This window comes from Sinohyriopsis cumingii, chromosome 8 (assembly GCF_028554795.1).
Source record: "Sinohyriopsis cumingii isolate HCF-2022 chromosome 8, ASM2855479v2, whole genome shotgun sequence".
NCBI classification, from domain to species: Eukaryota; Metazoa; Mollusca; class Bivalvia; order Unionida; family Unionidae; genus Sinohyriopsis; species Sinohyriopsis cumingii.
In genome coordinates this window covers 95,783,073-95,796,323 of record NC_142968.1, presented here as the reverse complement: position 1 = coordinate 95,796,323, position 13,251 = coordinate 95,783,073, and the positions used below count along the sequence as shown (strand labels likewise).

General features: G+C 32.8%; 1 protein-coding gene across 1 annotated transcript in view; it reads right to left on the bottom strand.

Annotated features, from left to right (window-relative positions):
* Nucleotides 1–1,392: 1,392 nt before the first annotated feature.
* LOC149794180 (alpha-1,3-mannosyl-glycoprotein 2-beta-N-acetylglucosaminyltransferase-like) overlaps nucleotides 1,393–13,251 on the bottom strand; it is a 59,965-nt gene continuing 48,106 nt past the window's right edge. The window contains exon 12 of the mRNA XM_089968282.1: nucleotides 1,393–11,919. Coding sequence (XP_089824408.1) covers nucleotides 11,806–11,919 — 114 coding nt within the window. The 3' untranslated portion in view covers nucleotides 1,393–11,805. The remainder of the gene's footprint in view (nucleotides 11,920–13,251) is intronic.

Here is a 13,251-nt window from a genome sequence, read left to right as displayed (position 1 = left end):
CTTTTTTTTATGTATTATTTGCTCTATGTGAAGAGAGCTAACGCAGGATCAAATGAATTTCTTGCACATATGACTTACGAGGTAAGGGCAGTAGAAATTAACAGTTTCAAGAGAAAGTCCCCTAAGCAAATTGGTCAATCAGTCGGTTGGAGGGCAATAACAACAGCATCACAAAAGGCTGTCTTATTGGGTGGGACATATAACAGCAGTACAACAGGCTATCTTTCCAGGTTCCACACCTATAAACTGATGCAGCCACTCGACTTTTGCTTAATTTGCTTGGGTGGGAGGGCACAGTAGGATTTTTCCCTAATAATTAACCATTATCTGGGCATTATTTTGTCATTAATTGAACCCATGTATTTTTGCAAGATTTGAAGTTGGTTCATGCAGCTGAAAGGATTAGAAATGAGGCCTCCTTACCTTTCTACCTAGGTATTATGATCAGGTAGTGCATCTGAAGAAAGCAAGCAATGTAAAGTTTCTTCAATAATACCTACCCAATCATAATATGGTTAAAACCTCCCAACTTCGCCCCAGTTACACCAAACTGACAGAGAATGCATTTTCCTTATTGTAGTACCTGAGATATAGATGGGATTCAGCACAAATGCTTCTATTCAAGTGGAGATAACTCCTGACTATGCTTTATTTTAAAGTCTAAAAACTATTATGGGAAGGTCTGTACATTTTTGTTGAGCACTCTGCCTTGCCTGCTTTGATGTTGCTATACAACCTTCAAAAATGTACATACAAAACATAAATGATAATAATACTATGTTCTTGTAGCTGAAATAGGCAAGTTTTAAGAGCACTATGAAGTGAGATCACAGTGTCCTTGTGCCTAAGATTTATGAGCACTCTGTTCCACAAAGCTTGGCCCTGGTATGGAAAAGAATGTCTGTATGACTTCATTTTAATAGTGGGAACAATGAGAATACATGTACATGTGTCAGATGAGGAGTTTAAGTTTGCAAATGGGGTGTGCACATGGGTGAGTTCAGATAGGTACATTTGACTAGAGCCAGTCAAGGTTACAGAGCAAGGGGTAAGTGTACTCAGTTCTCAAAACTCTAAGGATGATCCAATCAGCCATGTTTTTAAGTTTAATAATAATAATAATAATAACAATGATATTCAGTGCATGGCATTTGTTCAACAATACATTTTATATGGTGAATCTGTGTATGGCAGTCACTGGAGTACAACGGCCAGTTTTGCCTTTTTCCTTGACTGACTGCTACTGAGAGGGTTGACTGTACAAATAAAGTTCAACATTGATCATTTCAAACTGATATCATGTAAATATCACTGTAAATAAACCCTAATTTTGTTTTAAAATAGAACATTTCAGAATGAAGAGTTTATCAAGAAATGGAATGAAGTTTCAAATCTTTTAAAACTTTTATTTGGAAAAAAACTTTCTGAATAAACAGTAACATATTTACTACTGAGAAAATGTCTTTACAAAGTAAAAACATTTCACTCTATCAGAACAATCTATAGGAAAGCATGTTGCCATTTATGTGGAAAGTTTATTGAGAAATTGTAATTAGTAACAGTAATTGTGATGGTTTTCTACATCATGTCTAACATGTTTGGTATGATAGTCTGCTGACTAAACACACCCAGCACATGACAATAAGGAAGAAAGATGACTATTTAAGACCCCAGCAAACAAAGTATCTCATTCTCTCTGGGGGCTCATTTAGGTACATGTACATTAGCTCCTAGTTGCTGATGAGTACCACTCAAGGCCAAAATAGAAACGTCTGGCAACTAAACAAAACTAAATATCCTGATGTCATTTCCCCCACCACAATATGTGATAGAACTGAAAAGGGGCCAAGTTTGCATGACACCTGCAATGTAATTATTTTCATATTGGAATTAGTCCATCCTTGGATATCTACTTGTGTAAAGGTATACAGTTAAAGGACGAAAACTGTGCTGTTTTAACTTTTTTTTACTGGATTTATAGATATATTTAAGTCAATCAACATAACTTGCCTCTCTCTCTCTCTATGTATGTGTATGTGTGTGTGTGTATATATATATATATATATATATATATATATATATATATATATATATATATATATATATATATATATATATATATATATAACAGGAGGGGTGCATTTATTTAAGCTGATGATATGATGATGTGCACCATTAATGGAGACAATAATGGAACAAATAATTAACAGAATAAATCAAAACCTACAAAAAAAGTATTACTTGAATAAACCTTTCAAGGAGGATTTGTTACTATCTCATTGTAGACTAAATTTATTTGAATTCAAAAGACGTGTAGCAGTAAATTAGATAAGCACATACTAGGAAACAGTTTGTATCCATGTTGTAAGTTGTCTTAAAGATACAGGGAGGCAACAAGAAAAGTTTCAGTTTTTGGACAGTTTATATCTTGTTTATGGTTCATTCCACTATTGTCCTGCATTTACACCGAGTCTGTATTATGATGTACTAATGCCTGAATAAAAATTGTAATCCATCAATGGTATAAAACTACCACTAATGATTACAATCATCAATGGTATAAAACCACTGCTAATGATTATAATCATTGGTATCAAACCACTGCTATGATTATAATCATTAATGGTATCAAACCACCACTTATGACTACAATCATCAGTGTTATCTTGTTGTTGTATTCAGTATTTCATTTAGGTGGAATTATTTGAATGATTATTCAATGGAAATACAAAGTGCTCATCTACAATATTCTTGGACTGGAACATTAATTTCGAATTTTAATGATTTCAGATAGGAATATTTTTGGATTATATTATTACTGTGATACATCAAACAACTGTTAGCACATGGCCACACTACAGGCCACTGGAATATTAGAATATTCAAGATTACAGGCATAACAACACATTCAATATTGAAACTTATTTGGAATACCACTGGAATTCAGTTGGAACTTTACACATTTGGACTTGTGATAAATCTTTAAGGACTATTTGGGAATTAATTTGCATTACTATAAATTCCTTTTACATTTTCACTTTGTATTCATGGGAAACAAATTATTTGTTGAATTTTACCAAATTTGTTGCTTTTTACTCTTTTCTGTTCCTTGGTTTAAGACCAGAGGGTCATACCAAAACATTGTTATTAAATCACTACTATTGATTACAATAATGAATGGTATCAATGCACTTACATTGATTACAATCAACAATGATATCAAACCACCACTAATGACTACAATCATCAATGGTATCAAACCATCACTAATGATTACAATCATCAATGATATCAAACCACCACTAATGATTACAATCATCATGATATCAAACCACCACTAATGATTACAATCATCAATGATATCAAACCACCACTAATGATTACAATCATCAATGGTATCAAACCACCACTAATGATTCCAATCATCAATGATATCAAACCACCACTAATGATTACAACCATCAATGGTATCAAACCACCACTAATGACTACAATCATCAATGGTATCAAACCACTGCTAATGATTACAGTCATCAATGGCATCAAACCACCACTAATGACTACAATCATGAATAAACTTGCCTCTGTACTGTACTTGGAAAAACATCAGCACATTCAAACTTCTGTACTTTAAAAAAAAATGAATGTATAATAGTCTAATTTTCATGAATGGAGAAGTTTTCCTGAAGAACATCTGAAAAATCTTCTCCAGCATGATATTTTTTAAAACTTTTAAATTTTTGGGACTTCTTAATTGACTGCAAAAGTTATACAACTACAGCAGCTGAAATTTCAACATATATGGCATTTTTTCCTTCATTACAGTTCATAATATAGGAAATGAAAGTGAAAAAATAATATTTAACCACAAAGATGTTGCAAATTTAACATGAAAGCTGAATAAACACATAATACAATTCAACTGCAACTTTTCATACCCTATGTGACAGCAGTGAAAAAAACATGAACATTTAATGTTAAAAATGTAATGACAAAATATGTGAAAATTTAATAACATCATAATATTCCAATTTACAGCATCACCAATATTGCAATCTGTACACTTATCATCAAATCACAGGTATTTAAAGATTAATAAAACCCTAAATTTTAACGAGAGCAAGTTATATGTAGCAACATTGCAAATCCCAACACCTGTTTTTTTTAATGTTTTTTTTTATATACTCTAATCAGAATATTATCATTTTTGACAATCCCAAATTCTCCCTCCTCCCCATGGACAATAACTCAAGAGTTGTGACATAAAACAGTACCGTTTTTGACACTCTCAAACTCCTCTCACTGACAGTACATGTAACACAAAAATCAGGACATAAAACAGAATCATTGTTGACAATCCTAAGGCCCCACCCCACCCCCGCCTCCAGTGACCGTACACTTCCTTCCATGAGGATATAGTTCCTGGTAATAAACATTAAATTTCGTAACCTGAAAAGTCAAACATTATAAATCAATTGCCAAACCTATATTTTGTTTTACTTAAAAAAAATGAAAGGTTATTCAAAATAAGCTAATTATCTTAAATCTCTCATGTTCATGGCAAATATTTCAAGCAAAGGAATGGCAACTTGAAGGTAATGGTCAACATGTCTCAAATTAACTCCGATGTACAAACTACTGGTATATTATGACTTGTACACTGTGAATAACCCAGATTTTGTAGGTTTCAAAGTTTTTGGAAGCAAATGTATATTTCTGGGTACTTAATTTCTATTTTATCATTTGAGAAAAAAACAAACCAAAAGAACATGTCAGATATTGAGGAACAATGTATACATCTCTTTAATATACAATACATGTAATTCTGAGCAAACAGGCTTAAGGTCTACTGTGGTAGTAAGGTTGATTACAAAAGTTATTAACTGCTAACACTTAGTATGAATTCCAAGATCTATATTAAGCAAGATGCTGACAACCTTTTGCATGCATGTGCAAGCTTAGTTCCACTACACGTATTAAGACTATTTTAGTTTTTATCAGTTTTCTTAAAGCCCATTAACAAACAAAACCTCTTAACAGTTAAGGCACCAAAACAAAGCTGATGACAGCAAACCAAGCCCATCTTTTCAATTATAACAGTTCTGTCCAACTCTTGTTTCACTCTCTAAACTACCACAATACCACTGAGAAGGTGGTAAAAAAATGGGAAACTTGAAAGGCTCTTTCATGTTCTCAAAGCACATAGTATGTAGAAGGTGCTGTCTCATTTAAGGAAAATTGCATCACACCACTTTTTGCACCATTTAAAGAAAATTGCATCACATCACAGTTTGCACCATTTAAGGATTATGGCATCACATCAATGTCTGCACCATTTAAGGAAAATGGCATCACATCACTCTCTCCACCATTTAAAGATCATGGCATCACATCAACGTTTGCACCATTTAAGGAATACAGCATCACATTACTCTTTGTACCATTTAAGGAAAATCGCATCACATCACTCTCTCCACCATTTAAGGATCATGGCATCACATCAACGTTTGCACCATTTAAGAAATACGGCATCACATTACTCTTTTCACCGTTTAAGGATTATGGCATCACATCAATGTTGCACCATTAGGGAAAATGGCATCACATTACTCTTTGAACCATTTAAATAAGGATTATGGCATCACATCACTCTTTGAACCATTTAAGGATTATGGCATCACATCAACGTTTGCACCATTAGGGAAAATGGCATCACATCACCGTTTGCACCAGATTCATGCACTACCTCATTTTTATGAAATGACTCACGTTAATGCTCAGTTAAATGTCCTTATAAACATGGTCCTGACTGACCTGATGACATATACCCTGAGATGATTCAAGAAAATTGTCACCTCAGATGGCTGTCAATACAATTGACATTCAGAAAGCGAAACTGAATTGCTCATTCTTTATTCAGTAGCTAGTTATATTTATTAAAAATGCTGAGTCAAAAAATATTTATTCTTGTGTTCTGTTTGCTCAACATATCAGTGAATATAACAGAATTAAAAATGCAGTGAACACATTTTTGTTTATTTATGAAATATCAGATATTTGATTCAGAAATGGAGATTGCTCATATATAGATAATGGAATAAATAATGTTCACAGACCCTAAATTTTCTTAAACTTCAACAATGTCACATTTTTCAGACATTTCCTAAATTCAATAAACTGTATAACGTTTAAGCGAGTAATAAATGGATATAATATGTTCTTTGGGAAGTAAAGACGAACAAAAACCATAAGCAATCTATTGCTACAGCAACAGTGTCAATGCATTATTTCAAGTTTATGACATTTTTCATACAAATAAATGGTATTTAAATATATTTCCATTGTTAATAAGTTTTTTTCTAAATGTATGAAATACATATTTCTCAGCATTATAAATGTTGCTGGTATTAAAAAGATCCCACAAATCAGTCATGCTTTACAACTGGATTAAGCATGGGTGCTTTAAATATCAGACTGGTACTAATTTCATTGCAACTTTGAATTTGAGCCTTCTTACCCCTCCAATTCAAGATGTGTAATCATTCACGTAAAGTGTAGTAGTCCATTCTTAATATTTCACCTGCTTTTCCTTTACCAAGAAAATCATCCCAACAATTTATTGCATGAATGGACAAAAATAAATGGAACCTAGTTAAACTGAATGACTGAAGAGTATTACTTCTTTTCCCGTTACTTCTTACCGTATAAACACTAGATCCTGAAAATGCTTGGTCAATTTCAATGACTTGCTGCACTATGCTTAGACAGATTTGTTTCAATATATATATATATATATATATATATATATATATATATATATATATATATATATATATATATATATATATATATATGGATTAAATACTAATTCACACTTCTACTCAACCAATATCACACAACTATATTTACATTGCTTTCATCTTTCATTACTTTTATAACATAAATTAAAACAGTAATAAGAATATTAATCTACAGACACTTTTATCTAACTTGGAATTTTCCTGAGCAACACTTGTGTTTGGAGACTAGAATCTAAAATCATTAAGGCAAACATATGGAACTAAATGATTTACATTTTGAATGGACAGAACTGTGGCTACACTCTCATAGCCAAAATAATATTTTTTATACACTTTAAATCAGTTTTAGTGAATTCAACCCAACAAGTTTCATTAAATGTTATGATTGCTAACATTAAAGTATGTAAATGAAATGGATAGTTAACCAAGTTATATTAAAAATAATCAAAATTGTATATGTCCTATCTTATTCTAAGGATGCAATACCAATGAAGGAACAGTTGGACTGGTTTATGTTTCTTTAAAGAAATATACTGACTGAGGTTCTTTTTAAAATTTTATTCTAATATCCTTCAATGTCAGTGTTCAGATTTCCTAAGGTGTCTGAGGTTCTGTTTAAAATTGTATTCCTAACATCCTTCAATCTCAGTTGTTGTTGTTGTTGTTGTGGGGTTTAATGCCATTTTTCAGCACACGATAGGCTATGTATGGTGGCCAGTATTAATGGTGGAGGAAGAACCCAGAAAACCCCAGGGAAGAACCACCAACCCAACTGGCAAGCTTTCTCACATACCCACATTGGCCAAATCCTAGACTCGAACCCACGCAGACAGAGGTGAGATCGCAGTGATCCGTAACTGAGAGTGCTTTAGACCACTCGGCCACTCGGGGCCCCTCAATGTCAGTAGATATATGTACGTTCAGATTTCCTTGGTGTCTGAGGTACTGTCCAAATTTTATTCTAACATCCTTCCATGTCACTGGCAATGCATATCATGTTCAGATTTTCTTTGTTTCAGAATAAAACAACCCTACTTTAACCCATCTCTTCTGACCTAGTGTAGCTGCACATCAGGTAAAGCTATCACTATCAATTCAAGTTTTATCCATCAATAAGCTGTTAGAGAAAATGTATACATGGGGCAAGTCGTTGTTTAAAAGCTACTGCCTTGGTTTTATAAGAAAATTTTTTCAGGAGTACTGGTTAAGATCAGGATTTAATTCATGATGGAACATATGCAACACACAAACATCAGAATTACTTTAACTTTTATAATATAAATATCATCGTAAATAATTGTAAAGCAGTGATACATGAATGTATTTTATAAACAGAACATGTCATTAATTCTTGGGCACATATAACATGCCACTACCTTCCACAATCAGTAAAAGTTATTATTTCAATTGCCTACAGGCTCGACAAATTTTCCATAAAAGATGTATGAAATAAACACTTTACACTTAAAAATGCATCCGGAATACATATACACACGTGCAAATAAATGTCTGTAATATTGTGAAAATAGAAAACTTAATGTAATTAATTTACATTTTTCCATCATAGATCTAAATAACTAAAATTGTCAGCTAACAAAATAAACTCACACTCAAAAGAAATGCTGCAAAACTGTCATTTTTTTAAGTACTCAGGAAATAATTGATACTGTATCATCCCTCAACATAACATGTTAAATTCTCCTATAGCTAACCTTATAATGGCTTTTAATAGTCTTCAGTAGAAATGGTAAACATTATTTATCATGCAAAAAAAGCTGACCCCTTTTCTAACATTTTTATAATTTTACAACTTAATATTTTTAGAACTTTTAAATTGGTACTATATTGCTGTTATTGTACTGACTATTCATATATATATCTTTACAAAACCAAACACACACACACACTATGACAGGGCATAAAAGACACTGAACAAATTCTTTTATATCTCAAAGGACAACGTTCTAAATTGAGTTGATACAAACCCAGAGATTATTTATTTTTAAAGATCATCATTCTTAAAGTCTGTTTCAGGAGCTATTACCCAAAAATCCAGATTTTACTGGTTGAATGTCGCAGGCTTGAACAGTATTATAAGCATAGTTCATGCTCTGTAGTAACCTTCATCAACTACTACAAGTGAAACCTCATGCAGTCCACTAATCTAGTTCCAACTCTCATTCACATGTACAAAATACTGTTAACCTATTCAGGACAATCTATCACAATATACAATGAACAGCAATGAAATATGAAAAAGTTTACCACTGAATAAAAGAATTTACTCCTACTTCTACCTGCAATGGCTGGAAAGGGAGCTAGGATGAATAGAGCATGGAACAGTCTAAATGTCAGGAGCAAAATACATATAGTATTAGTAAAACAAAATTAGGTCACAGTGATCTTCTTTGGTTGTAAGGGTGTATTACTAACTATGATGAATCCATCTATATGTTTCATAATTCAAAAACAACAACAGTGTCCAATAAATCAAAATGACTTTTGTGATGAGGGTGTAGTACCCATCAAGCTGTATATCCTCATCATGTTTTCCTGACTTTAGGTATACCAGTATTTTATACATTGTTCAAAAGGTATGGTACTAACAGAGATACATACTATCATGTATTTTGATGATTTAAGCATAGAGCACCTTAAAAAATAAAACACAAAACTAAACCCAAATCAGAGAAGCAAACAATAAGAGTCACAACTGAACTATCTGTTTGATAAGCATGCAGGACACATTCCCTCATCAATTTCATGATTCTAGGTATAACAATAATTATAGACATAAAACCCCACATGGTCAAAAGTTAAATTAAAAAACTTAAAATAAGCAAGGAAAATAAGAAATGTAGGTCACAGTGACCTTTTGTTGTACGGGTGTGGTATTAATAGTGATGCACACAACTAGTTTGATGATTCTGGTCAAAACAGTACTTGAGACTGAAACCAAGTCAGTGAGGCATGAAATATGTGTCACAGAGACCTACTTCAAATCCTGGACCTATGAAGAAAGAATAGCTAAGAAGCAGTGATGAAGCTGTACATATGTATATCTTTTTATGTGTGTGGACCCTGACACCATCGTTGATGCTTGGACAATAGCACTCTTCTACTTCATGGAGATGAGCCAAGGAATTAGGTTGTACTGACTTGCCTAAGAAAGTTTAATTACTTGCACTCAAAACTTCATTTCATAACATACACAGAAAAATGAATATCTTTATTTAATGGCTTTCAGCAATAGGATTGAAAAGCTATAAATGTAATTCCTTCTCTACAATTTCATCTCTTTCCTCATTAAAATATATATTAAATTAAACATATTTACAAAATACAGTTGATAAAAATTAATGTATTATTTAAACTGTATAAAATACTTGGAAACTGTTAACTATTAAATTGAATGAAACAGGAATTTCCCAAGAAAATGTTTCACTCTGTAAACACTGTTTCAAGGTAAAGCTGTTGCCAATTCAGACAGAGCTTGGAGAATACAATAAACTGCTTTCCTATTATGTGCCAAATCTTTTGTGGCCACATAAATGTACACAATGGTTGGAAATAATTTCTGTACTACTCTGGATAAAAGTTTACATTGGGGTTGTGATGCAGAAAAACATGTTGCCTACATATTATGTCAAGTCTTGTGGTACAGATATCCCTGGCTATTGGAAATGACTCAGTGCCCATGCAAATAATTCCTTTTATTATACCATTGATTTATAATCACATGTAAAATTAGCTGAAATTTAAATAAATGACCTTCAAACATGTACTATTTCGAAAACAATTCAGTTTCCTCAGACATCCTTGTCCTATCATGTCATATTACCCTCAAGCGACCATCATATTACCCTGTATTTCCTAAAGTGTTTGGGCTTAAAGTACTCCTATCATTTTTCTCATAAAAATATTTTTGCATTTTTTAAATATATTTTTTATGTTCTTTTAACATTACTTTTAATTGGTACCATATAGCTATTATCTTTGCTGATGTGCAATGCATGCATACATATGTACTTACTATTCATCCATCCATCAATACACATATGTATCCTTAAAATATAACAAATTGTGCTTGAATAAAAATAAAAAAATATTTTACTTCTCAATATAATGCCCACTATTTTTATCTTGCTTAAATTTTCTTTAGCAAAGTAAAAATTATTGGCCTTGTCTGACATTAAAAGATAAATTAACCACCCAAGGTTTATGTCATGTTATCCAAGATACAGTAGCTACTGTTGGACAATCTGTCATATAAATTGAAAACAAGCAATAGTTTTTTTTACATACATAATGTTACTTTTAGACAAGGCAATCAATCCAGATTTCAAGGTATCAAAGAGACCCCAAAATTATATAATTATGCCCATCAATAATTTCAACAGCTGATGTATACCATGGCATCTCGAATATTATCACCTCCCATAAAGAGTAACCTCTCACATCCACTGATTTGCAACTCTATTTCCAGTTATCAATAATTTTTTACCTCCTCTTACAACTATAACCTGTCAATAACCAATTTAAAAATTGATCCATTCTGTGTGCGTGTAGGGGGGATGCTGCTTAAAAGAGATTGCATTGTGTATCATATCGCACAGGACCATACATCATAATAATCTACAGCTGTATACAATTCCTAAAAAAATGTGTTTACTTTATATATGACTCTGTGGACCCAAATTAACCACATGACTGAAATTTCAGCATCACAGGTACCCCTCTACCAAGGGAATTTCTCATAGTAACAGACCATGACACATACTGTACCTACATACTAAAGTTACAATGCATGTACCTTTTACTTTCATCTATGACCTGCTTTGTCATTCTAGTTCATTTCAAATTTAAATATGTACATTTGTCAACAATAAAAGATGCAATAAAAACTTCAGTAAAATTAAATACAAAAGTGTCTTGTTATCTTAAAATAGACTCCTGTAATGTTTTAAAGAATGCAAAATCTGGAAGATGACTAAAGTTGCTTTCATCAATTCCATGTTGGATCATACTCCTTCCATGATACAGGTGGTGCGACATGTACTCGTTGTCCATTGAACATAAAACTAACAACACCTCTATATGCTGCTCTGGGTACCCCAGCCTGAAAAAGACAATGTTATGTTAAAAAAACTGGGTACCTCAACCTAAAAAGAGAAAGTTATGTTCAAAAAACTGGGTTACCCCAGCCTAAAAAAGAGAATGTTGTGTTCAAAAAACTGGGTACTCCAGCCTGAAAAAGAGAATGTTATGTTCAAAAAAATAGGTTTCTGCAGAATGCAGCATCAGCTTAAATACAAACCCAATGAAGTAAACCACTGTATATTTCTCATATGTAAACCTTATGAGGTAACCCACTGGATATCACTCATATGCAAACCTTATGAGGTAACCCACTGTATATCACTCATATGCAAACCTTATGAGGTAAATGACTATCACTCGCATACAAACTTTACAAGGTAACCCACTGAATATCAATTAACATAAAATGCTATCATAAAGTTGTTGATGGCTATAATGCTGTCACTGCTGAGAAATATGATACCACTGTTTCAGTATTTGCTAATGCAAGCAAGACCAAGAGTCATGTCATAGTATAGTAAGTAGATTATGATAAGGCAAAATAAACAGCTATTAGAGCCTCTCTACATGAAATTTGCTTTTGATTTAATCATTAACTTAGTTATCCTGTTACTGTTACTGTTCTATGGTTTAACGCCATTTTTCAGCACAAGATAGGCTATACATGGCGGCCAGTATAACTGGTGGAGGAAGAACCCTGGAAAACCCAGGGAAGAACCACCGGCCCACAAGAAGCTACTGGCAGGCTTTCCCATGTACCCATGCTATCCGAGCCTTGGACTCGAACCCACGCAGACAGAGGTGAGATGGCAGTGATCCGTAACGGTAAGCGCTTTAGGCCTATTGGGGCCCCCCCTTAGTTATCCAATATGAGGATTACCAGAATATTCAATATGAGGATTTCCAGAATATCCAACAGGAGGATTACCAGAATATCCAATATGAGGATTACTAGAATATCCAATATGAAGATGACTAGAATAGTCAATTTGATAAGGATTACTAGAATATCCAATGTAAGGATTACTAGAATATCCAATATGAGGATGACTAGAATAGCCAATTTGATAAGGATTACTAGAATATCCAATGTAAGGATTACTAGAATATCCAATGTAAGGATTACTAGTATATCCAATGTAAGGATTACTAGAATATCCAATGTAAGGATCACTAGAATATCCAATATAAAGATCGCTAGAAAATCCAATATAAGGATTACTAGAATATCTAATATGAGGATTACTAGAATATCCAATATACTGATTACTAGAATATCCAAAATGAAGATGAAAAGAATATCCAATGAGGATTACTAGAATATCCAATATGAAGATGACTAAATATCCAA